Raw genomic sequence first — 27,121 nt, 5'->3', positions numbered from 1 at the left:
GTTTCTCATTACGAATCGTCAGACTTGTTCCCAAGGTGCGCCTGCGTCGATCTTTATGTCTTGAACTCGTCAGCAGCAGAAGATAAGGGCAGCATGACTTCGCTATATTTGGAACAACCATTGTTTTCTTGGGTTGGAGTAGACTGGAGAACTAGCTAGCTCCTTGAATGAGTGGATGTTGGAATTTACGGGATTCATCATTCTGTGAAGTGCATTACAAAATACAGAAAAGGCATTAACTTGGAATCATGCCACAACATTCCTTAAGTCGATCATCTTTGTCTTCTAGTTTCCGTCGTTGTCGAAACAACAATGCCACGACATCGACCATCGACATCGATCTCGTAGGAAATGAGTACGTCGAAAACCAAACCGATGATGTGGACGTTTCGAGGGAGAGTCCTCTTAGTTCGAACTCCGCAAGGGCTGGACTTACAATCCAACGACACTTTGGATCCCTACACTGCGTGTGCGTTGTACTCGGAGTGTGTGTTAGCTTCGGCTCCTTATTCTCCGTACGGCAGATCCTGGTGCACTCAGGCGGCCTCGTTCCCGCACTCTTGGTATGGCTATCCGCTGGTGCTATGATGTTCGTTGGGGCCCAGTGCTACGCCGAGCTCGCGACCTCCGTGCCGAAGACCGGCGGGGACTTCATCTTCCTCTTCCACGCTCTGCCCGTCAAGATGCCAGCCTTCATGCAGGTTTGGATGGGGCTTGTCATGGGCTCGGGCACTGCCATCTCGGTGCTAGGCAAACTAGCAGCGGTCCACCTGTTGGCGTTGGTATGCAACAGGTGCGGTGACGACACGGACCACACTGCCACGGAAATCAAACTTATTGCGGGCCTTTTAATATGTGAGCCACAGTTCTTTGATAATTCATTGCTTTAAAAACTGGTTTCTTTTGTGCATGTGTGCGCGCATCAATTTCTATTCAGTTTACTTTATGCACATCAGACATAAGGTGATACAAAATACAAAGCGACTGTGGACATCTACTTTGATGTAGTGTACTTGGTGACAGCTTAAGAGTATATTTGACAAATTATAAAGCGTATATTTGACAAATGAAATTGTTTCACTATTTGTAAGAAGTACAATTCATATAAAAAGTATAATAAAAATAATATTTGTATGATATAAATTAGCCCATCTAGATTCCTTTTTTGTATTTAGAAAATGTTCTTACTGTCAAATAAAGAGTAATTAATACCCATAATATTGTTGATTTAGAAATGTACTATGCTATGGTGCATCACTTTTCTGTGGAACGCCTTTTTTCGAAGAAATCTTCTTGACTAGTTGATAATGTATTCGTTTGAGTGAAAAGACTTAAAATGATTTAACAATGAAATAAATCTTCGTTAGTCTTAGGATATGATTCATGAATGATGTCATTACAATTATGATTTTAGCCTGGGTGAAATCGCTGCTAACATAGAACTTTAGCATCACGCACACTATTACTCCGAATGAATTACTGCAATCAAGACGGAATGCATTAATCAAACAAGAGAAAAAAACAATTTCCACATTTCAACTGCATCACCACTAATAAACTGTTAGTCCCTGTCCAATAGATGCAACTAAAATGGAGTGCATTATACAGATATAAGAAACGTTACATAGAATTTGAATCGTCAGGCGATGTGAATTCGAAAAGGATGTAGAGAATTATTATACGGAGATCCCGTTGATTCATGCCCGGGACGTTGACTTTTGGATTTTGATTCGTGTTGCCATGGTTTCCAACAGGTGTACTCATGGCCGTTCATTGCCGTAGCACGCTGCTCGCCGCCTGGCTGCAAGTTATACTCACCTTCGTGAAACTCGCATCATTCCTGGCTATTATTGTCTTGGGATTCGTCGACCTAGCTTCGGGTTAGCTAATCAAACTTATTTCTCTTTTGAGCTGATCTATATACACACAATTATTCAAATGATAATGTATGAATATGTGTTTTTTTATTCATGCTGTGTTGCAGTGTTGAATTAGTTATTTGTGTACATATCTTCAGACATAATAAAAAAGTAAATACATGTAATATATATATATATATATATATATATATATATATATATATGCACACACACACAGGGGCCTATATATATATATGTGTGTACATTACACAAGATGTTTCAAGCAGGTTTTAGCCTAGTTTTCGCCGAGTGTATCGGGTTTAATTTTTTTGAAAAAAGCTCATCTGAGCAAGACATAAACAAGTAGGAGAGTCTTTTTTTGTTTCTTTTGACGCTGAACTTGAGTGCGATTTTAGTTTAGTCAACTATTCAGTGATTCATAAAGTACATTAAAACCTTTTTGATTAATCTTATCTTTCCATGAAATCATCACCATATCATCATCGGAATGGTAGAAGTTTTATCAAAATCGGAAATGAAATAAGAAAGTTTCAAATTTCTTATTCTTAGGTATTCTTTGAAAGTGATAATCTATTAAAACCATAAAACACACGAGCATCTTGGGAAATAATGATGTCATCACCTTACAAGTTTCTCATAGACCTGCAAAAAAAAAAAAAAATCTTAACGAAATTATGACTTCTTTTTCTTACATGAAGTTATGTAAGAATGTGTTACATTCATTCCATTGCATTGAAATGACTATTGCGGTCTTTTGATAATCAATAGCGATTGCTGAAAGTATGAAAGAAGTTGTAGTTGCTAGATCATCAACCAAAATTGTGATTTTTATGATATTTTGTGGACAGACCATATGGAAGAGTATTATAGCCTATAGTGAGGGATGCCATTGTGGTAGATGTTGACCCCCGTGATGTGTGTGGTTAGGTCCAACGTCACTCAGACTCCACTACGAAGCAGCCATCAGTCTGCTCGTCTAATCTTATACTCAGTGTATTGAAGTCAAGTGGAATATAGTGTGCAATTGCCTGTTCAGGCATTTCAAAACGTGTATGAGAGAGAGAGAGAGAGTGTGTGTGTGTGTGTGTGTGTTTGTTGGAATAGTCGTATTAAGGCGCCATCATCAATCAAATAAGTTCGAAATGTGCTGTTATAGGATTTATTGAATCTTCTTGTACCTAAAATCGTTATGTGGTATCAAATATTCTATATGAGTAAGGCCTAATTTCATTGATCTGATAATGAAATTAATGTATTAAATTGACCAGGCAGGTTGTCCAACCTTCAGTACAACGCGTGGCACCCGCCCTCAAACGGTCAGCCAAATGTAATGATCGCCTTCGCAGTGGCCTCAATGTCCTATTCCGGATGGTAAGTAAGTAAGATGGTAAGTTTTATTCGTATCGTTGTGTTTGTGTCTTTATTTTTCATTTTCTTTTACTACCTTTTAACCAGGGTGGAGACTTTTGTTTTTTTGCTTGTTTGCTGTTGTTGTTTTGATCACCGAAATCGAGAAAAGAATATAAGAAAACAAAACACTCTCTAGGAATCACTTTCTCAGAGAACGGATTGACTGAGCCATCTTTGTGAGTGTGTGTGTGTGTGTGTGTCTGTGTGTTTGTGTGTTGTTGTTGTTGTTGTTGTTGTTGTTGTTGTCCTCTCCTCATTCATAGTGCATATGACTGGAAGTAGAAATTTATAGATACAGAATCAGTTGAATTTCTCGTCTGCATTCAAAATTCACTCCAATGTTCTATTGTTGTTGTCCAGGTCCTTCTTTTTGTGGGGGTCCGGGGGGGGGGGGGGGGTGAATTTTTAGAATGTTTGTTTCTTCCTTTATGTTATAAATATTATGTTTAAAGTTTAGACTCCGATGATATGCCGACATTGATGCCTGTTTCGTCAGTTAACCAAACTATATTATAACATTCTAATTGTCTCTGGGAACAATATTGATATATCAAGATTGAAATGCCTCAAACAAACATTAATGATTTAATCGCTGATGCTCTCCTGAGTTTAGATAATCCACCTTTCTGACTTGATTACATATTAACTAAACTTTACATCATAAGTTAAAAAATAAGCAAACGTAACTTTTCGCTTCTATAAACAAATGGATTTGAAAAAAACACTTATGACAGAAAATTATTAACCTAATGCTTGCAGCCAAGTCAGCACATTCCTTAACCATTATATTTGTGTATTGGCACGTAAACCCGAAAGCGTTGTATACACACTGTCCAAAGCCCCAGGCACCAAAAGGGTGAAGTGTATGGGCGAAGGGATTTCAAAAGTCAAGCTAAGTGCCCAAATGGTATTTATATACATCATTCCAGAGGTACAAAATGATATATACCTACATTTACGTTATACTCATTTTTACCTAATGTCGTGACTCTCTCCCTTATTTTCTCCATAGGCAGAGCCTTGCTTTCATAACAGAAGAAATCAAATCTCCAGAAAAGTGAGTTTGTTTGAAGTGATGCATTCAAATATCAGTAATTTCTGGTCTTTCTTGAATATTGCATTTTGGAGTATTCACAAAATAAATAGTTTTGGAAGAGCTGAGTACGGGTTGAACTTTGAACCTTGAAAGAGAAAGGGTATGAGACATAGAAAGGTGAATAGAAGACAAAAACAGAAGGATGATAGACGGTCGGACCGACGGGACAAAGAAACAAGCAAACAAACCACTACAACAAAGGCCCAGTTCCGTAAATAAAGTACAAGGTAAGGCATTGCAATTATAGCTCATACGAGCTACACGTATACGGTATAGGGCCTACACAGTGACACTATAAGTTTTCCCGTTCAATTTAGTCACTGAGATTTGCATTTTATTTAATGATGCGATCATACAATTTCAAGCGAAGTTGAATGATCACCGAGATCGACATTAAAAAAGATTATTATTTCATTCAAATAAATGTCACCGACATGCGATATCATGATTTTCTCACATAAACGTGTCAAAAGCGCGTTCAAAAATTAAAAAAATTTAATGTACATGAGACGCATTCAAATTCACACCATGCAGCACCGTTTCGATGAAGGTGAAGGAATTGAAATGCATGAAGCATTTACAGCATTTGGCAATGGTTTTCGTTACTTTTATAGCATCTCTTCATCTGTTTGAATAGATTAATGCACACGTAATGAGCCTTGAAATGGGACCTTTGCCTTACATTGAAATAACCCATTCCTCAATAAACCGTCATCGAGGGATCAGCCCGTATAACGACACTTTCATACATATGCATTCATTTACATATGACATGGCGGCTCTATCAGAATACAATGAATATCTCGAATTTGGACAGAGCTAGGTTGGCTGAAGCATTTGACTACCAGCAAGATTCTAATTATGGAGTTACTAAAGTATGTAGCTCCATTTTATAACTGCCGACACTCTTGAAAAAGAGCAGGTGTACGACTAGGTCTATTGTTGTAGAGTATAGCGTGGATACGGGAGGGCTGATCAAAAAGCCGTACCCAAGGGGTGGAGTTATACAAAATGTAAAAATGAATATAGACGTATATGATATGATTTATGATCGTTCTGTAGGTGTTATATCTATGCTGAAAGGGAATAACGTGAAACTGGAAGAAACGATTACAAAGAAGTAAAAGATGAAAGCAAATAATTACAAATTGTGAAAAGGGACATTAAACATTATAGGAAAGGCAGTAAGAATTGTAGAACTACAGAATTTGCTTAAATGTGTATTGAATTCGAACGCGCTCATTAACGTGTGCCTATAAAAGAAATTAAATTTTTACCAGGGACAATACTATCTAGCTGGCGTAAAATTGAATGACAACTTAGCGTCGTTTGATCTTGAACTTGAACTTATGAAATCGGACGAAATCGAATGTTCAAAGAATAAAAATGAACCATGGAAGTAGAGGGTTGATGAAAATCGTTTGAAGTTGAACGTCTTTTTCATGAATTTGAATGAAAATCTGAGAAAATTGCACGGGAAAACCGTTCATGCACAAGACAATGATCCGTGAGTGTATTTGTAGGTAAAAGGAGCTTCACGCGTCTCTTTCTAAATTTGTTATCCGTAAATCGGTGTGGATCTAATTAACGTCTGAATATGTTACCTACTTTCACCTACATATTACATTCTGCTTTCCCAGAACCATCCAACATACGATGTCCTTTTCGCTGATCGCAGCCATCGTATTGTGCATCTTACTCAACGTAGCCTATGGAACACTTCTTACTCCCAACGAACTGCTTTCAAAGCAGCCAGTAATTATGGTAAGATATTTCGTCCATACACAAGCAGACATGCACACATACCGTAAAACATAACATTTCTTATGACGCTATTTGAATTGTAAATTTCACTCTTTGTGTGTATGTGTGTGTGTGTGTCTGTTGTGCTCATTAAAAAGCGATGATGATAAAACGTCTCAATGCAAATCACGTGATGTGTGAGAGTACTTAAAGGTGAACAAGAGCATGAACATGTCTCTTTGTAATCAACGTATCAATTTTGAAGTGCATTTATAAGGAGGGGAGAAAGACAATTTCAAGTTCCACACGACAATCTTATTATATTTGTATGAAACACAGACACGTAGGCATGTAACCTGTATGATTATCATGCTTTTACCTTTTCTCAGCTGATAGGTCAAAAGGTGCTCGGACGTTGGTCATATCTGGTACATCTACCAATCCTGATTTGCGCCCTCTCCGACATGAATGTCCTCATTCTCTCTGTGTCAAGGTATCACAGTGTGTTTTGAAATATTATTGACTATGAGAAAAGAGAATTTGGTCAGCCGTAATGCAGCTTCGTCTCTTTGCTATAAATTATTCTTTTCATATAATATGCAAATGATTCACTGTATACATTGATTGAGCGTAAGAAATCGTATCCGACACCCTAATTCATATTGAGAAAGGCGAAATTCTTACACGAATCACACAATTCCAGATAATACCGATCAGATATGTCCCTATTATGTAGTTCGTAAGCGCTCGTTTTGAATATTTACTAGGAGCAGCCTGTAAAGGGAAAGCTTTCAAAATAAAGCCGGGACTTGAATGAAGTGAGCCCGCAGGGGCATAGTTCCTTTTTCACACTATATACCAGAGGGTATATAGTTAATGTTAGGCAGATGTAGTCGAAAAACCAACCCTATCTCGTCAACCAATCTATATAGGTAGTTAGATTCAGTGATATGTGAATTATTATCGTTTGCAAACCACGACTTTGTAATCCGTACAGAATGTTTTTCTCAGCCGGTCGTGAGGGGCAGTCTCCCAGTCTCTGGTCCATGGTACACCTTAGGTATCTTACACCTCTCCCGGCTATTATCGTCATGGTGAGTTGTTGTATTGGTGTTAATTACCATGTACAGACACCCAGCAGAATTATGTCACCAGAAGGCATATGAAAGAAAAAACAAAATATCGCGACAAATCAAACCGCCAATCACGGAATTAAGAACATGTCAGACAATAATATAATGCTAACAAATTGTAGCGATCTATGATTACGCGTATCTTCCCAATTAAGAATCTGTTTCAGTATCACAGGTCTAATAAGAAATGTCGAGTGCATATAAGAAACAGGCAAAATCAACCACCTTTCAAAATAAATAGAATGTTCGATTTGCCTAATCATTACTAATGACAATTAACATTCACTTTGATATCGCAAAAACGAACTTACTCTAGTTTATTGAATACTGCTGAAAAAAAAGTGGATTAGAAATACGGAAATTCTCTTATCGACTCTGAATACGTCAAAACTATCGACAAGAAAATTAGTACAACTTTATTCTTACTTGTGGATGAATGATAATTAGCGTGACGGTGTTAGAGAAGTCATGCAGCATTTCTGCTCATGTGATTTGTTTTCTTCTCCGTGATTATGCCCGTCTGTTTGCCTGTCTGTCTGTCTGTCTGTCTCTCTCTCAATATTTACAAAAGGTCATTAGTTAATGCCACATGCTTCTGTAGTTTTCAATGTGCGATTTGTAATTAATAAGACATAATAACACTCATATCACACCATATGATAATAATAATAAAAACAACAACAGGTTATACAATACATACTGTAAAATTATTGCTTGGTCCCAACATTACAACACATTTTGTTCATGCATCAGCTGCCGATCGCTCTGTTGCTACTCTGCGTGGATGTCCAGCTGTTCCTGGCGACTCTGGGCCCCTTCCAGTGGCTGACAGGTGGTATCGTTGTGGTCATGGTGCTGGTCTACCGTGTGAAGTACCCGGATCTAACTAGACCCTTTAAGGTACTGGGTGAAGAACTCGACTCTATGTATCAGTGAGCAATAAAGACACTGATTCTTTACAGTATCTTTATTCAATGCTTTGATTTCATTCTTATGTCAGTGATCATGACTGAAAAAAAAAAAATGCCGGTACAGGAAAAACATTCGTTTAAATCAAATGTCAACAACTTTAACCTATAGGATCAACGACACACCCAAGGAAGATCGCATGGACAATATTGCATGAAAATGGTGATTGGCGAGGGAGGAAATATTGAAGATTATCCAACCGAAATGTTTAAAATGTTGTAGGGAGTTCGTAACCTCGAGCGACAGTACAAGACTAGTACTCCCTCAAGATAGTTTTTCAAGTCCTGAAGCTAGAAACGTCTGTACATTCCCGACAGCAGAAGTCATCATGATAAATGATAGCATGTCGTATTGGTTTGCCAATGTATTTTGAAAGTAACGCATACCTGCAACTTGAATATTTCCGTCATTAACATAGCCATTTTCACAGCATTAGAAGCAAGCCCACATAGTGTGCTTGCAGTCTTTAAACGTCCCATCACGTATAGTGCGCATAAACCCAAATTTAGTACAACGTACGCTGACGCACTGTTCTCCTTTGACATTCACTCTGTATTAACACGAAACTATTTTCTAGTGGTAGAACATTCCCATAGTGATATTCTACTAATGAGATAAATCACAAAATGATCGGCTTTCACGCAATCATGTATACCGCTGAATGGTATACTTAAATATTGTATGTAATCGGATGTAACGTGATTTGTAGATGAGCTGTATAAGGAAACTTCACTTGTCGTCACAATTATTTTGATCGAGTGCATGGTATATGGGCCCTAATTCCCAAACAAATTCTATAGACATACAAGGGACTCTTGTGAGAAGAAAACAAGTTTAGGACTATATCGTTCGTAATGTATACTCCTAAGCTCATGTGAAGATGAAATAACGACGACTTGATCTACTTCCCTTTGTCGCATTCAGCGACTTGTGGATTTAGTAATGTACTGATCTATTCGTTTATTTTACATCTGTTTCTCTAGTGACTTCATAATTATGATACACTTGTTTATTTTGAATGAAGGTTTCTTTTCTATCATAATTGTACTTTGTTTGCTTGCTCTGGTTTGTGTGTTTATTTCTATTTCGGGGTTCGGAAAGTTTGAAGCGGGAAGTCTGCTTAATTATGTCTCTTGGTTGTCGAGGATGGTATTGGTCCAAATGAACACATGTTGTATACATATCATTGAAACATTTTGTAATACGTTGTTTCACTGTGTTTTCTTCTGTCCTCCTCTGTTTGACTTTTCCTCCCGATCCGTAGGTCCCGTTTGTATTCCCTGTCATCTTCGTGGCTTACTGCGTGTTCCTCACCGGGCTGGCCGTCTACAACAACCCGCGTGTCCTCGGCTTCATTCTGGCATTGATAGTGCCTGCTTTCCCGCTTCAAATCTTCCTGATACGTCTCGGGAGACCACGGGCTTTCCTGCGGTTGGTCGGTGAGTATTAAACAGGGATATACATGTACGCTGTTCACCAAATGTGACTCCGTGTAATATCTTATAGAGAGAACCATGTTATCGGGAAATTTTGTTTATGATATCTGAATAATTTGGCTATTCAGCTGCCAACAACAAATAGATAGATAGATAGATAAATAAATAAATTGTAGATAGATAGATATAGATATAAATAGATGAATAAAGAGATATATAAATTAATATGAATGAGTAAATAAGTAAATGAATAAAGAATACAAATGAATAAATAAATAAATGAATGAATAAATGCATACATACATACATACATACATACATAAAGAGGAGCCTACATGAATAAATAAATAGATGAATAATATAAACGAAAATATGTTTCGTAAGGACCAGAGTAGAAAAATATGTGATTTCAGGTATTTTGCTGTCTTGGAAAGTAGTGATTCTACTATACAGTCACGCGACAGTGAGAAAAAACAAACAAACAAACAAACAAACAAATATTAGGAAACACTGCCTCGTGAAGATATAAATTAATGATGATGGTTATTTCTTACACTATATGGAGTCTGTCTCGGTGTTGGCAAGCAGTAGAGACAGATATGAGACTACATCTAACATACCAACAGTGACAATTACTTGAAATAAGCTGAGAAATGAGATAGAGGTTTATACAAGTTGGTATTTGGAAATCACCAAAAGATTTCGAGTTAGCGAATTATGTGTTTAGAGCCACACTGCATTATTTGGGGGATAGTTGGTGTTGAACATTTAAAAAAGAAATATTTTCTCATTTCTTCTCAGGACGTTGTAACCGTTTCCTGCAAAAGCTTCTTTTGGTGGCAAAACCCGACAGAGTTGACACCTTCGAGCTTTGACGCAGTGAAATGGGAACAATAACCAGTCAAGCAGGAGGGAATTCACCAACCTTATACACGTACATTAAAGCTCGGAAAACGGAGCTACATATTATGTACTATATTGAATTACGCACAAAAGTTTACTAGCTCCATGGTACAGCCAAGGTGGCGGTTCAATCATGGTATACTGAGATGTGTCCTTTATTTGTGGTCGATGTTAAAATGTCACCGTGTCTTGACTTTACAGTTGTGAGAGAAAAATGGATTTTTAAATGAAGCAACGAGTCAAACAAGACGAATTCGAAAGTCAACGATGTGAGAAGATGTAAGTAAGTAGCTACGTGATGTAATTATTCCAATGTTCAAAAGAAATCACGATGACGCGCTTAGATTTGTACATGTCCCCCCACCCACCCAGTACTTCAGAAGCAATATGCACCATTTCGCAATATTTTGAGCACATTATGTATACGATTTGGATCAACCAATCTGCGAAGAAATACTTGCAGCTCCCCAGGCGTGCAGTACGAAGGAGTAGTACAGATAGGAGCAAACTTCCAATTTTCAACAACCATTACATTGGGAAGTTATATTTCGTTTGTGCGCGCTTTCGTGCTCTAGTAAAGTCGCAAGCATATTCGTTTGGAGGTTTATGAACCGAACGCGAAGTAAGACAACGCATACGCAAGTTTGTGAATACAATGTATTATGGTGACCTTGCATTTTCACATAATAAACTTTTTTGCAATAACACAGTGCTCTAGCTGTCTGTCACCGTAACCGTCTGCGTAGTGACTCGAGAAGAAGAAGAAGTAATTTTGTTGTTGTTGTTGTTGATGATGACAATAATAATAATAATAATAAACGTGCATATTGTGAAATTATCACTGTTGCTATGACTGTTTAAGTAATTATTATAATTATTATGATTATCATAATTATTATTATTCTTGCCACCATCACCATTATCATTGTTGAGATTATCATTAGTAATATAGTGCGCAACTCATGATAACTGAAATCTCCGCAAGTCAAAGTGACTCTAATCACAACAATGAGAAAGGTAACGATTAAGATATGGCCTGCGTCGTTATCAAGGGGAATCTTATGAGATGTTAACAAGGTTTTGTAAATAAAATATACCTATAAGGATGACACTTCTACACTGTAAAAACATCGGTGTTAGATTTAACACCACAGGTGTTAAATCTAACACCAATCAAACTTCAATAAAGGACCACACCCACAGGTGTAAAAAATGCACTGTAATGGTGTTGAAAAGTGCTCACCTGACACTTCGTGGTGTTAATTTGACACTGTACCTGGTGTTATTTTGACACTGTACTGGTGTTAATTCAAAAATGACACCACATGGTGTTGATTTGATATTTGCTGGTGTTAATATCAATGGTTTAACACCCGTCCAGCTTTAATAAGGGACCACACCAGCTGGTGTTACTTTGGTGTAAATTTATTTTCACATTTTTTTCAAAAATCTAGTATTTTAATGTAAAATTCTTGATCGTCTTGTTTAAATTAAAAATCAACAATAAGTGCGGTTACTAAGAAACTCTTCAAAAAACAGTTTAAAATTTGGAAATGACACCCGTAGGTGTTAATTTAACACCATAAATGAGCACCGAAAATTTAACACCAGTCGGTGTTCACTATTTAACACCGGACTTTTTGCAGTGTATATACATCGTCAGGGATAGGAATCGAAAAGGTGTTACATTCCCAGACTCCGTACAGTCAACAAGTATACCATCAGCAACTGGTAAGTTGTCATAAATGCGAAATTCACGCAATGCGCAATAATTATCTAAAGTGCCTTGAAAGGTGAATATTGATGGATACAATGGGTAATCATGAGGTGTTAGAGTTTTACGAGTGTTTGCCTTACGCTTTCCGCAACGGCGTAGCCAGGATTTCATCTTAGGGGGGGGGCGGTTAGTCTGCGAGGGAGCGAAGCGACCGAGCCCGAGCGAGCGGAGCGAGAGAGAGGGGGGGGGGGGGGGGGGGGAGGGAGAGAGGGGGGGGGGGAGGGTGTGGGAGGGGGGTGTCCCCCCTCCCACGGTAAGAACTTTTTGCATTTGGATGTTGTAAATGGTGCAATTTGATGCATGTTTTTGCGCGTTTTATCGACGTCGAACAGTCCCACTTGTTTGTGGTAGCAGTTTATTTTGATGTAGATTATTATTGAACAATTTGCTTATAAAATGGTGTAATTTAGATACACTTCTTGTATTAATTCTGTTCACTGAATATCATGAATGCGACTGAACCCGAGCGAGTGGAGCGAGCGAGGGGGTAGGGGAGGGTGTGGTATGGGAGGGGGGTGTCCCCCCTCCCACAGTAAGAACTTTTTGGATTTTGATGTTGCAAATGGTGCAGTTTGATGCATGTTTTTGCGCGTTTTATCGACGTGAAACAGTCCCACTTGTTTAAGGTAGCAGTATATTTTAGTGTAGATTATTATTGAACAATTTGCCTATAAAATGGTATAATTTAAATACACTTCTTGTATTAATTCTGTTCACTGAATATCATGAACGCGACTGAACCCGAGCGAGCGGAGCGAGCGAGGGGCGAGGGGAGGGTGTGGGAGGGGGGGGGGGGGGTGTCCCCCTCCCACGGTAAGAACTTTTTGCATTTTGATGTTGCAAATGGTGCAATTTGATGCATGTTTTTGCGCGTTTTATCGACGTGAAACAGTCCCACTTGTTTAAGGTAGCAGTATATTTTAGTGTAGATTAAATTGTTATTGAACAATTTGCCTATAAAATGGTATAATTTTAAATACACTTCTTTTATTAATTCTGTTCACTGAATATCATGGACGCGACTGAACCCGAGCGGAGCAAGCGAGCGAGGGGCGAGGGGAGGGGGTGGGAGGGGGTGTTCCCCTCCCACGGTAAGAACTTTTTGCATCTTGATGTTACAAATGGTGCAATTTGATGCATGTTTTTGCGCGTTTTATCGACGTGAAACAGTCCCACTTGTTTAAGGTAGCAGTATATTTTAGTGTAGATTATTATTGAACAATTTGCCTATAAAATGGTATAATTTAAATACACTTCTTGTATTAATTCTGTTCACTGAATATCATGAACGCGACTGAACCCGAGCGAGCGGAACAAGCGAGGGGGGAGGGGAGGGTGTGGGAGGGGGTGTCCCCCTCCCACAGTAAGAACTTTTTGCATTTTGATGTTGCAAATGGTGCAATTTGATGCATGTTTTTGCGCGTTTTATCGACGTGAAACAGTCCCACTTGTTTAAGGTAGCAGTATATTTTAGTGTAGATTATTATTGAACAATTTGCCTATAAAATTGTATAATTTAAACACACTTCTTGTATTAATTCTGTTCACTGAATATCATGAACGCGACTGAACCCGAGCGAGCGGAACAAGCGAGGGGGGAGGGGAGGGTGTGGGAGGGGGTGTCCCCCTCCCACGGTAAGAACTTTTTGCATTTTGATGTTGCAAATGGTGCAATTTGATGCATGTTTTTGCGCGTTTTATCGACGTGAAACAGTCCCACTTGTTTAAGGTAGCAGGATATTTTAGTGTAGATTATTATTGAACAATTTGCCTATAAAATGGTATCATTTAAATACACTAGTCTTCTTGTATTAATTCTTGCACTGAATATCATGAACACTGTCTGTTCAGCATTAAAACAGAAAAAGCACGAGGGTGTAGATAGGGGCATATCCCCTCCCACACGAAGGTGATTTTGCGTTTTCAGACCTGAAATTCAGCGATCTGGTGCACATTTTTGGTGCAATGCTTTTTCATCGAAGTGTTAAAAGTGTGAATTTAGCTCTTATTCCGAATGTGCACCATCTGTGCGTATGTATAAAGTCTAGAGCTTAGGGGAAGGGGGATTCCCCCTCCCGCTCGCGGAGCTTTTGCGTTTTTAGAATTGAAATAAAGCGATCTGGGTATAGCCACAGTCTACTTCTTTGCATGGCGGGGGGGGGGGGGGGGGGGGAGCAGGGAGAAGGCGTGGGCGAGTGTTATCTCCACCCTTCCCTTCCGATGGAGCTTTTATCTTTTTAAGGTTGAAATTGAGATATCTCGTATACGCATATTTGATGGAATCAACATTTGGAAAATCACTAAAAAAAAAAAGAACTGATGGGGGGGGGGACTGAGGGAGGAAAGGGTCGATTAAAAGGGGAAATTCCCCTTATGAGGGAACCTTCAGTTTTCGGAATATAAGTCTTGTGGACTCAGAATTATTCAGAATTTTTTGTAAATCTAAAAAGTGTACTTAGCTAGGGAAAGAGGCACAGATGGGGAGGGTTTGGGAGGGGGATACCCCCTCCCAAGCACGAGAAATTTTGCATATTTTGAACTGAAATTCAACGATCTGGTGCACACTTTGGGTGAACTATTCAAAAAAATATCTTATTTGATGAAAGGTTGCAAAGGAGACCCGCTTCATGTGCATGCATACAGTATACACGCATTTTTTTTCCGCCTCCCAAATCCCCGGTCCAAATCTTAGGGGGGGGGGGGGGGGCGACCGCCCCCATCGCCCCCCCCTGGCTACGCCAGTGGCTTTCCGTTCGTTTTGCATTAATGTAGTGTATATGTCCTGTCATGATATGCAGCCGACATTTTTCGCATGCTTTGCACAGGTGGTGTCTACCGGTACACAAGAACATTAGTTTTAATGAATGTACAGGAGAAACAATAATGATTGTGTATACCATATACAATACGCTAGTTGCATGGAACCTAATTTTTATTGTTGTAATTTTCTGCTAAAAGAAATTACCCTTATCCTGGTTGATTATCAAATACGAGAGACTTTCTATGTGGGATGGGAAGAATGAAAGTAGATTCAAGTGTTTAATTTTTATTTTTGTGAATTTAAAAATTGACCCTCTCTTATAGCATGTCAATATTATCTTCCCTGTAAATGACGTACGTGTACAGGGTCTACACATTGTGGTTCATCCCCTTAAAGCTTGTATGTGGGTGGTCAACTGCTGGGGTGTAAAGTCATAACTCTACAGATATCATTTTGGATCTTAGATTGTATCTTAGGGTAGAAAATGGTCCATGGTTTTGTTTTACCATCTTGTTTTATAGCACATAAACCTAATAAAAACAAACAAACAAACAAACCAGAGTTACTTGAACTTTAGTTCAAATTTGTCACCTCATGTGAGTCTGTCAGTGATTTCCTTGTAAATATTGCTTGGAGTGATCTCTTTCGTGTGTAAACTGGCCGTAATGGTCACTTATACGTGTCTGCTTGCGTGGTTGTAAAATTGCAGTAAAACTTTCAAACAGCCATTTCGTTTGAATAATAAAAACAAACAAACAAACAAACAATCAAACAAGGGGCCTCTCCTGAGCAATACATCTCACCTTCATGACACATAACCTGAAACAAAGTATTCAACAACAACAAATAGAGGATTGCTGCAGGTTGCCTGGGAAGCATCCTCCTAATTTGGGTATTTAGACCCGCCCTTTGGGCCTGGTACACCACCTCCATTAGTATTCTGTACAAACTTTTACTGTCCCTCCCCTTCAATACTTATGATTCTTGCCAAGTTTGCTACAAGAAAAAAAAAAAAAACCCCAACAACAACAAACAAACAAACAACAAAAAACAAACCAGCCACTTGTTTTCGAGAAGATGAATATGTAGAAAATGATATTAGCTAAGGTTGAAGATGTTGACCCCATCCAAGGGGCCTCCGAATGGGGCACCACTATACAAGCCATGACCCCATCCCTCCATTGGTGATTCCTGCTAAGTTTGGCCAAAATCCAGCCCCCATCCATCCCATCCCCCATATTTCCAGAAGATAAAACTGACAAAAATTATGAAAATGTGCAAATTTAGGATATTCAGACTCTGCCTTCGGAGCCCCCTAAATAGGGTTGTTAACACCATTGTACAAACAATGACCCCCCTTCCTCAATAATCCCTGTCAAGTTCGGTTAAAATCCACATAAAATTTTTCAATCAGCAGATGATAAAAATGTCAACTACTTTTCACACGACGTACATAATATGTATGACGGACAATGAACAGACAGTGAATTATTGCAATACAGTGTACCTCACTTCACCCATTCTGCCAGGGGGTTGGGCACAGGTGAGATCCCAAAACAGACAGCCCTACCCCTTAAAAAAAAAGAAGAAAAAAAGAAAAATGGCTACAGATGGGGAAAATTACACGTACTGAGCATGCTCAATCACATTTCAGTTCGTTCCTTTTAATTTCTGAGTTTCTATTGCACAGGTGAGCTCCCAAAACAGACAGCCCTACCCCTTCCAAAAAATAAATAATCAAATAAATTTAAAAAATCATATCAAGATGGGTTAAAGATAGGGAAAACTGCACATACTGAGCATGCTTAATCAAATTTCAGTTCGTCTGCTTTAATTTCAAAACAGTTTCTTAATTTTTATGAAGAAAACAAATACTAAACATAGAAGCATACTTATTGGCCGTTTTCATTATCTAGTATTGAGTCCAAGTTCACACCAAGATCCATCCATGAATCACAAACAGGAACTCTCCACGTACATTCTTGTTTTATATCTCTCATATATTTTATTTCAAAATACTTTAGAAGCTTCCTGCACTCAAAGAAAAGAAAAAAATGCATCACTGTACAAACAGACATCTGGAGAATATACATATAACAATCATTAAAATAGTCAACATACACACTCATGAATTCAGTAAAATACATAGAGTTGACACTACAAAAGCAACTGATGGATATATTCAAATAATGTCTCCTTCCTCGGGAGTGTGACATACATTGTACTCTCAAATACATTCAATAAGTAATTCATATTTCCTGTTAATGTTGAATTCTCTGTCTGCCTTCACAAAGGTCATTCTATACATACACAATTTGAAGTGGTAAGAGAGTAAATATAACATATTAGAAATATACTGATGCCACCAAATGTAAGATTTGCTTGTTCCACCACAACATGACGTGTGGATCAGCTTTTGCATTGACAAAATTACGATGGTTATAAGTGGGCTGTGACCGGAGCGTCACTCAGAGGCAAGTACATTTGTATGAACAATAATGTCACTGCATTGTCATAGCTGTGATTAATCAACTGTACACTGATGTTACCAGCCATTCATGTGTTGAGGTCTCTTCTTAGGTACAGTGGTACATTTTCTCATGTAACACTGCATCAAGGGTTTTCACACACACTCATGAAAAAAACCATGCCTTCATAGCCTATTGCCATTAACCTGCAGGCCAAACTTCCATACTCTTCCCCGTCAGATCTCTTCCCATCCCTAGAGATAGCTACATCATGCGGTACATGGAATGCATGTCTACATTCCTTGGGGTGGCATCACACTGTTCCGTAGTTGCACACGATCGCAATACATGTATGAATATGAAAAGGCTACACAAAGATTATGCCACTGCTCACAAAGTTAATAATAGTAATAATAGTGTCTTCTTTACCCATGGTAGCCTCTTCAGTGTTGCCACTGCTCTACCAGAGGGCCCTGCCATTATCATTACTCTAGCGTTGCCAGGTACCCATTTACACGTCTGGTTCGAGAGGGACATGGTGGGTAAAAACATCTCGTCCAAGGACGTATGCACTGGGCGGGAATTGAACTCGGGTCCTCCGATTGGGAGTCGGGAGTCTTATCCACTATGCCACAGCGCCCCCACAATGCAAGTTGCTGCTGGAGCCAGAGAAACTCCACCAGTGGCCATACAATGGGCTTAAGATGCCCTCAGGGATGATACAATGTTTATAAGATCAGAGCCAAATGTGAACATTTCCTCTATCATATGTCCATGTTTGTTTAATTTTGGGACAGTGTGATGCCTGCTTCACAGCACACCTTCAAATACCAGACAAGCGAAACAGTGAAGAGATACAATGAGGATACATCTCAAGTAAATACCAAGTTTGAACATGAGACAGATAATAGTGTAACAAAATGAGTCCTTTTCTCACTTTCTATCAAATCAGTGGTGCCTTCCCACTTCTCAGACATACAAAGTCACAAACCTTTTCTGATTACACCTGCTATGCAGCTTACTGTTGGTATGCCTCTAAACATTACTAGCGCCTAACAATCTAAACTAGGCTACTCTGGTCAGCTTAATCTCATTGACATCCTGGCAAAAAAAAAGAAAAAAAAGTCTCTCTGTTTCAAGACTTGCTACAGCATCATAAAACAACTTCAAAATGGAAGTCGTTTGCACATGATAGGGTAAATGAATTTCTGCTTCCATTACACAACATTTGGGCTATTGAATTATTCACACACTACCAATAAAGAGTACTACAGTAAGCCAGGATCTTCCCAGGAAAAAAAAACACCAAACAAACAAAAGTTTATGTCACCCAACCTTTTGTTTGCTGGTCAACAAATGAGGATCGGCGACAAAACTAGAATGATTCATTTACAAAATTAAAATCACAGAATTCTGACAAAGAAATCACACTTGCCTCTCATCCCTCTCACATCACATGCAGCATGGTTACAAAAAATAAAATAACCCATACACATCTATTTTCTTGTCATCTTTGCAAAGTATGCATCGTTTCTCTCATTATACATTCATTCATGCATATATTCTATATCATACTTCAAGACTTGTACTTCTTACAAATTGTTAAAACAATATAATTTGTTTGTTAGATGTATGCTTTGCATTAAGTATGCCCTTTTGCTGAATGGAAATGAAGTATGATTGAATAGAATTGAAATTGATCAACTCATTTCGGCAGATCGAGTATCACATTAGCTGTTTTCAATATATGCCTATGTCTGAGTGTGTTGATAGAGTATACAAATGTAGAGAGGAATGTGCTAATATTCAACATAACACACAAATCATAACTGCCTACGTAAATGTACCATCTCCATTCTAGCACATACAACAGACAGTATCAAGGAACATACTGCCACTTCTGTCATCAACACATATTTCAATTCTGTCTGTGACATCCTAGCATCGCAGTGACAACTACTTCAACTGATGGGAAAATTCTCAAGGAACACATTCCTGTTTCCCCCACAATGAGTTAAGTGGTCTACAGAGAAAACAGAATTGAACAGAGTAACATTACATTCCTACCATCTCTCCTTCCAAACAGGTTGCACGCACTTCCATTTCAAGACAACGTAACAAATTCACCGAATTATACCACATTTAAGAAAATTCACTGAATTATACCACATTTAAGAAAGGTCTATTCTTTTTGTGAATGGAGCTCAGACGTAGGTGCCCAGAGGAACTGAAGGTTGTGAGTCATGATATCACACATGATCTTTCTCCCATCTGCCCCGATAGGTGTGTGGTCTAGAGCCCCTTACTACTCATTTGAGCTACCACAGGCAAGTAAACAAGAGGGTTCATAGCACTTGGTATATTAGTACTTTGCACTCTCCATGTGTAACACAAAAGAGACAGTCATTATCACTTTCTTATAAACAAACATTTTCACTGGTATGAAACTAGACTACCAAGCTACATCCTCTACAACCAGTTTGGTGATGTCTTCTATTGTCTCTGTCCTCTATGACCCTACAAAGTAACTGTCACTGGTGTAAAGAAAAATATACAATCCAATCTCTCTGAGAGATTCATTTTTCTCTTTTCCCTTTCTCCAACACGAGAAAGATGGACTTTGAAGAGAACATATTTACATACACACTTTGTAATTGTCTAATATTGTGTACATAATGGCAAAAGATGTCAAGGAAATTTCACCCCATTATTTTTTTCAAGTCACAAGGTACTATCTGTCAGAGGAAATGAGTGTCGCCATGGTGATGACCGCGGAACCCTAACCCCAGGGGGGCGAGGCAGTCTCTATAGGGCCAGTCCCTCGAAGGACGGGGAGCCCTCCTCTGTGCTCTCCTGCTTGGTGCGCAGGTGATCGATGGTGTTGTTGAAGTGTTTGGTGATCTGTTCTGTATCCTCGTTATCCTCCAGGTTGGGCATGTCTTCCCGGATCTTCTCCAGGAGCTGGTTTGGCACCATCAGAGTGATCTGTGGCAGGGGAAAATGGAAAATGATTACATAAATTCACATTACGTTAGGGATTACAACTGTGTTTTTGTTGATGCTGAGGTCATGTTTTGGGAGGTACTGTAAAACCTGAACATTCCCAGCATAAAACTTTTGCAAATCGCCACTGGCACCCAATGCATTTGTTGACAAACACTTTGGTGTGCATTTTACTTTCATGAATCTTGGCTCCTCACAAAATTCAAGAAAGTCTCACGCTGTCAAAAATTTCCGGTTTTATGGTACGCTGTCTCCAGTCCATGCCTTTTTCTGGATAGATGATTGGTATGGTAGGAAAACAATTCCAATGCTATAGGACTTACAACGTCAGGGTTACCAGCATTCACACATTACACTCATAGATATCCTGTGTAAGAGCTATATCAGGGGGAGCCTAGCATGTCATATGCATCTTGAATAACAAAAATAATTTTTAAATCTGAGGGCTTTAAAATTATCTTGTCGCAACATGAAGATGGACATACACATGTATCTAATTATTCAGGCAGTCTTCTAGAGGATCAAAGAGACTTGCCAGCTCTGTTTTACATGTGCAAGCAAGACATGAAAGATGAGAAAAGATAAACAAGAGAGGAAAGGACAATAAAGTGGGTCCATCTGATTTCTCCATAAATAACTTCTCATGAAAAGTAGAATATGGCAACATTGTTGATAGATGTATCGTGATCTTAAATCGCAAGTTCTGTGTACCTGTTCGTTGCCCCGTTCATAGAAGTAGACGTATCGGTTGAGGATCTCTACAAAGAGCTGCACTTGAACGGTGGGGTCCATGCACTGGTTGGCGATCCTGAGCGCTTTCTTCAGACACTCTGCCACCCTCTTACCATCATGGATCTGCCAAGAAAATATCATTAAATCAGGACGAGGTTTATTCGGGTGGTTCAATATCAATCTGGGCCCCATTTCATAAAACTTATTATCAGTGACAAGTTGTTATAGTTGTGACAAGCTACTGAAATCCTTGCAGCTGATTGGCCGAGAGCAAATTTGTCACAGAATGTAGTAGTTGTCACTGATAACAAGTTTTATGACACGGGCCCCTGGTTGCCATTGAATACTATTACACACGAAGGACATACACATTTATCAAATCAAGAAATAGCATCGAGTATAACTTTAGAGAAGTATAGATTTTCTAGGGTCTTGTAAATGCTTCCTAAATATGTAACAAAATGTTTTACCTCCTCATCCAGTAATGTGATTGACTGGGTATAATCCACTCTCATGGACCCCATGCAATAAAGCAAAGATTATTATAACAATACAACCTAGTCAATCAACCACCAACAATTAAATAAAATAAAAGCTTACTTTCATACACAGGCCTTCTTACAAGCCAAGTTAAAGCTTCCTTTACTTGGGGTATGCACATACACACAGAAGCAAGTACATGCTCTGCGTAAAACTGCAGGTTTCCAGACTTGCAAAACTCGAGCAACAATGCTGCTACAATCCCCTTTAAGCTCTGTGTGTGCCATGGTGTAACCACCCCATTTGCCACATTTTTCTAAGACCCCAAATAATCATTTTAGGAAAATTTTGTTGTTCAAATCCAAGTAACTTTTCAGGGAAGTGTTTATGATAGGAATGCAATCCAGCAAAGTTGTACAGAACATTATCAGTTTTACTGTGGAGAAGTTTATGACAAAGGTATGGCTATGATACTTGCAATGTTCTGTAGCGAACTGCTATTTATGGATTGTTTTGTGCGCGTTTGGGCATTGAGCGAAGTATGCAAACTTGGTAAGCCATTGACTGCGTTTAAGTATGCGAACGTGGCACACAAAGAGTTTAACCAAACTACACAGCTCACCTCCTCGCCCTGGCTCTCCGTGCTCCTGCCCGACCAGAAGAGGTGTGAGCACACCCCGACGGCCCGACACTGGTCTGGCTTCTTCAACAGCTTGGAGGCAGCGAGGGCGCACTGCGTCCTCAGCGGTTCGTGGTTTTCTTCCCCAAAGCAGCTCATGCGCTCAAAGGTGGCGATGATGAGAGTGATGGCAGCCAGCTGTGCTTTGGAGTCACTGATCTCATCCTCATACAGTGAGAACGCCTAGCAACAAACATAAAAATCCTCCATTCATCTACTGTATGTGCCATATATTTAGCGATTCTAATTTTACACGAATCGGGAGATCCCGACAATTTCGCAAGTGGTTAAATTCATGATTGTGGAGTACAGTACTGAATGGAGAAATGTATACACACCCATCACATTCATGTCAGGATCACATTTAATATTTTTGTATGCTTTTAAATTCATGAATAGCATCCAACTCACAAAATTCACAAATATAAAAACCTCAAGAAATATTTGGTGTAATACAGTATTCCTGTGACTTCCAATCGCACACACACACTCCTAAAAGGCACACACAGCCACTCTCTCTCCAAAAGTACTATGAGTTCTCTAAAAGACAGAAGCAAATAACAACTAAATCTCATGATTGCCTTTGGCCCTGACTACTATAAAACAGACATTTTCGCATGCATGAAACTAGAATTTCGCAAGTCAAGATTTGCGAAAGCAAAATGCACACGAACATTTTTGTCTACACTATGCATTGGATACTAGTCGCCAATTTGTGAGTTTCATGCCACAAGAGAGGCTGTCAGCTCTAATTCACGAAAGTTTCACACTGCAACTGTTTCTGATTTTACAGTACCAAGGTAACCATCCGCACAATGTAACTCTTGCCACAGGTTTGTGAAACAAAACTTATTTCCTCCCTCTTTCTCTCTGACACCTACGCACTCGCTTCTGACACACAGACAACACAGCAGTTATAATCTTAAGGTTGTTTTCATACAATTTTTATAGACGTGGCCAAAATTAAACGCTTTCTCAATGAGGCCCTTTCTCAATGAGGTAACTTCACATTTCTTACGTTCTCTCCAACTACTAGGTAAAAGAAAGAATGCAAGTGAGAACTTCACTCATTCCTAATCCCTCCCCTTACGGGTCGCGCCAAGACAAGCCTGATATTCCCAATTTACCTGGGACATGAACTCGTAGGCTACCGTCTCGTGGTTCTCAAAGCCGATCTCCCCAGCAGCTAGCGCCCCCTGGAGGAATAGTCTGAGCGGCAGCTCGGCCAGCTCTGCCTTGATTAGGGCTGTGATCGTCTGGTGGCAGAAGGAGAAGATTTTCTGGCACTTCTTCTCCCATTTATCATCCTGTGTACAGAGGGGAAAAGAGAAATCAATTCATTAAGTCATGATGCCAGAGAGTTTGCATATCCCTTACATCAAATACATGTTCTGATGGATTCTCGGGAGTCCAATTCCACCTGGCAGCAAATCTGCTTATGCTCCGCTGTCGCATGCGCGTACGCACATGGTGATTGCATGATACATATTGCGGTAGGCGCAAGCCATTTGCAATATCTATCATGCATTCACCATACACATACATATGTTGTACATGCGTGGGACACCTTAGTAATAGTGGCGAATTCACTGACAGGTTGGATTGGTCTATAGGATAACTTGAGTATCGCAAGTTCAGCATCCTTAGTACTAGCACTAATGTATTTGCTCACAGTACGGATGGTGTTACAGATTTTTTTTTTTGAACTTATTCTTCTAATCTCTTATAGAGATTTTCTACTTTTAAGGGAAGGAGACTCTAAGTGGGGAATAGTGCCCACTTATAGAAACTATTCTGCATATTAGAAAGGTGTACAGAGGTGCTGAGAATAAAAGGGTTACAAAAAGGGTACTGCAGAAAAAGAAAGGGTCTATAGAGAGTCTAAAGAGCTGGGAATGAAAGGGTTATAGAATCTGTTCTGCAAAATGAAAGGGTCTACTAATGAGCACGGAATGAAAGGTTTATAGAAACTGGTATCCAAAATCAAACAGAATACAGAGGTTCTGAGAATAAAAGGGTTATCTATAGGGTACTGCCAAATGAAAGGGTGTACAGAGGTACTGAGAATAAAAGGGTTAACTACAGGGTACTGCTAAATGAAATTCTATTAAGCTGGGATGACAGGGTTACAGAAACTGGTATGCAAAATGAAAGGGTGTACAGAGGTTCTGAGAATAAAAGTGTTATATAAAGGGACTGTAAAAGAGCTGGGAATGAAAGGATTATAGAATCTGTTCTGCAAAATGAAAGGGTGTACAGAGGTACTGAGAATAAAAGGGTTAACTATAGGGTACTGCTAAATGAAAGGGTCTTCTAATGAGCTGGGATTGAAAGGGTTATAGAAACTGGTATGCAAAATGAAAGGGTGTACAGAGGTTTTAAGAATGAAAGGGTTAACAATAGGCTACTGCCAAATGAAAGGGTCTACTTAATGAGCTGGGAATGAAAGGATTATAGAATATGTTCTGCAAAATGAAAGGGTGTACAGAGGTACTGAGACCAAAAGGGTTAACTATAGGGTACTGCTATATGAAAGGGTCTTCTAATAAGCTGGGATGAAAGGGTTACAAAAACTGGTATGCAAAATGAAAGGGTGTACAGAGATTCTGAGAATACAAGAGTTATATAAAGGGACTATAAAAGAGCTGGGAATGAAAGGGATATAGAATCTGTTCTGCAAAATGGAAGGGTGTACAGGGGTTCTGAGAATAAAAGGGTTAACTATAGGGTACTGCCAAATGAAAGGGTCCTCTAATGAGCTGGGATTGAAAGGGTTATAGAACTGGTATGCAAAATGAAAGAGTGTACAGAGGTACTGAGAATAAAAGAGTTAAGAAGGGTACTGCAAAATCAAAGGGTCTACTAATGAGCAGGGAATGAAAGGGTTATAGAAACTGGTATGCAAAATGAAAGGGTGTACATAGGTTCTGAGAATAAAAGGATTATATAAAGGGTACTGCAAAAAGAAAGGGTCTATAAAAGAGCTGGGAAGAAAGGGTTATAGCATCTGTTCTGCAAAATGAAAGGGTGTACAGAGGTAATGGGAATAAAAGGGTTAACTATAGGGTACTGCCAAATGAAAGGGTCTACTAATGAGCTGGGAATGAAAGGGTTATAGAAACTAGTATGCAAAATGAAAGGGTGTACAGAGGTACTGAGAATAAAAGGGTTATCTATTGGTACTGCCAAGTGAAAGGGTCTACAAAAGAGCTAGGAATGAAAGGGTTATAGAAATTGTTCTGTAAAATGAAAGGGAGTACCGAGTTACTGTTATCTACAGGTGACTAGCAATAGTCAGCAAACGGTATCAACCAGACACATTGTGTCATATGCTAGAATAAGAGGTTAAACACTAATATTACAGTGATTTGGGTCATGATGAGCCACACTGGTTCGATGTCAAAAAGGTACTCTAAGTCAAATCCATGGACTACGTGAAGTCCATGGACAAAAGCAAGCGCAAAATAGGCATATCAGCTTCTGCGAGCTAAATTCAAACCACGTATGTGAATTGGTCCATTAAGCCATTTTTCTACTTTACAAAGTGTGCTCTACGATGTCTCCTTACCTCTTCTGCTAGATCCTTGTACCTGAATGCTAACCGGAAGGCGGAGAACGTGAGTGGCGGTAGTGTGTACTTTATCCTTTTGTTGCCTCCACTGCCAAAGTGTTTCCTGGCTGTGTTCAGGATCTGGAATTGACAGAAACATGATCAGACAATTTAGTGACATGTTTAACCCATTAAAAGACAGGCTGATTTTGCTACAACATGCATTTCCCATAGACACTTGCGCGAGATATACTCGGAACTCGTCCTCAACAGGTTAACAGTGACAAATGCATATGAATCTTACCAATGTAAGACATAAGCAAACATGCACAGTAAACAAGAAGAAGCAGATCAACCAAATAATTCCCTCTGCACCTACATTATTGTACTTGAACAAGTTATGCTATTATAAAGTTGTGTCTTTTGCCTTTTCAATTCAACTGATGGTTGCTATGTCCCATTTTCTGAAATAATATATATAAAAAAAAAAATGAACATCATCTTGTGGCTTTGGACAAACATTTATGAATTTATTGTACACCATAATTGTATGTACATACTTACTACCTCAATTGTGCCAAATGTGTGGGGAGTTCATGCCTTAGAACAAGAAAATTATTTCAAATATAAAACATCATCTTCATTGGCAAAGTTTGTTGAATGTGCAGTAGCACATAATATGTGGGTGCACACATGTGGTTTTCAATGTTGCGGTAATTAAGTAAAAACAGAGTTTGTTTTCTTACCTTTTTCTATGGGGGGGGGGGGGGTAAAGGGGGCAACTATCTGCTGACGCTAGGTCTGAATGCTCAATTAGGCTTTGAAGATTAACTTTAGATCAATGTCATCAAAGACCATAAGCATTCTATTATCAACAAAGATGATAGGGCTATGGATGACAGGATCCAGTGTTGACTGAGCTACAGAGTTCATTCATGCAGTGGCAAAAAAAAAAAGAGGAAAAAAAATGCGAACAGAAACATGTAGGCCTACTACTGTATGGATGTGTCTACAGATAACAACAATCCTGGAACTGTAAATGTCTTTGGTCATAAAACCGTGCACACCTGTTTTATCTGATGCCTGCCTTCATAATAATCT

General features: G+C 39.1%; 2 protein-coding genes across 2 annotated transcripts; one reads left to right on the top strand and one right to left on the bottom strand.

Annotated features, from left to right (window-relative positions):
• The first annotated feature begins 248 nt into the window (after nucleotides 1-248).
• On the top strand, nucleotides 249-10,542 carry LOC139742892 (cystine/glutamate transporter-like). The gene is made up of 10 exons (XM_071653400.1): nucleotides 249-855; nucleotides 1,755-1,880; nucleotides 3,149-3,251; nucleotides 4,303-4,347; nucleotides 6,027-6,150; nucleotides 6,519-6,622; nucleotides 7,127-7,223; nucleotides 8,016-8,162; nucleotides 9,496-9,670; nucleotides 10,469-10,542. The coding sequence occupies exons 1-10, from the start codon at nucleotides 249-251 to the stop codon at nucleotides 10,540-10,542; spliced, it is 1,602 nt and encodes a 533-aa protein (XP_071509501.1).
• Nucleotides 10,543-19,730: 9,188 nt separating this feature from the next.
• On the bottom strand, nucleotides 19,731-26,167 carry LOC139742888 (vacuolar protein sorting-associated protein 35-like; the record flags this gene model as incomplete). Its single annotated transcript, XM_071653398.1, has 5 exons — nucleotides 19,731-20,561; nucleotides 21,291-21,434; nucleotides 22,414-22,653; nucleotides 23,598-23,777; nucleotides 26,039-26,167. Coding segments are annotated over 5 exons (873 nt in total), but the record flags the coding sequence as incomplete, so codon positions are not given.
• Nucleotides 26,168-27,121: the final 954 nt, after the last annotated feature.

This window comes from Diadema antillarum, unplaced genomic scaffold, assembly GCF_040938485.1.
Source record: "Diadema antillarum isolate AM-2024a unplaced genomic scaffold, OU_Dant_1.0 seq00001033_RagTag, whole genome shotgun sequence".
Lineage (NCBI taxonomy): Eukaryota > Metazoa > Echinodermata > Echinoidea > Diadematoida > Diadematidae > Diadema > Diadema antillarum.
This window is presented reverse-complemented; position numbering and strand designations above follow the sequence as displayed.

Excerpts from the sequence above, each read along its gene's own strand:
- LOC139742892 (XM_071653400.1), top strand. The coding sequence starts at position 249 with ATGCCACAACATTCCTTAAGTCGATCATCTTTGTCTTCTAGTTTCCGT. Across the intron at positions 4,348-6,026 it reads GAAATCAAATCTCCAGAAAA|AACCATCCAACATACGATGT; the intron begins GTGAGTTTGTTT and ends CTGCTTTCCCAG. Across the intron at positions 8,163-9,495 it reads ATCTAACTAGACCCTTTAAG|GTCCCGTTTGTATTCCCTGT; the intron begins GTACTGGGTGAA and ends CCCGATCCGTAG.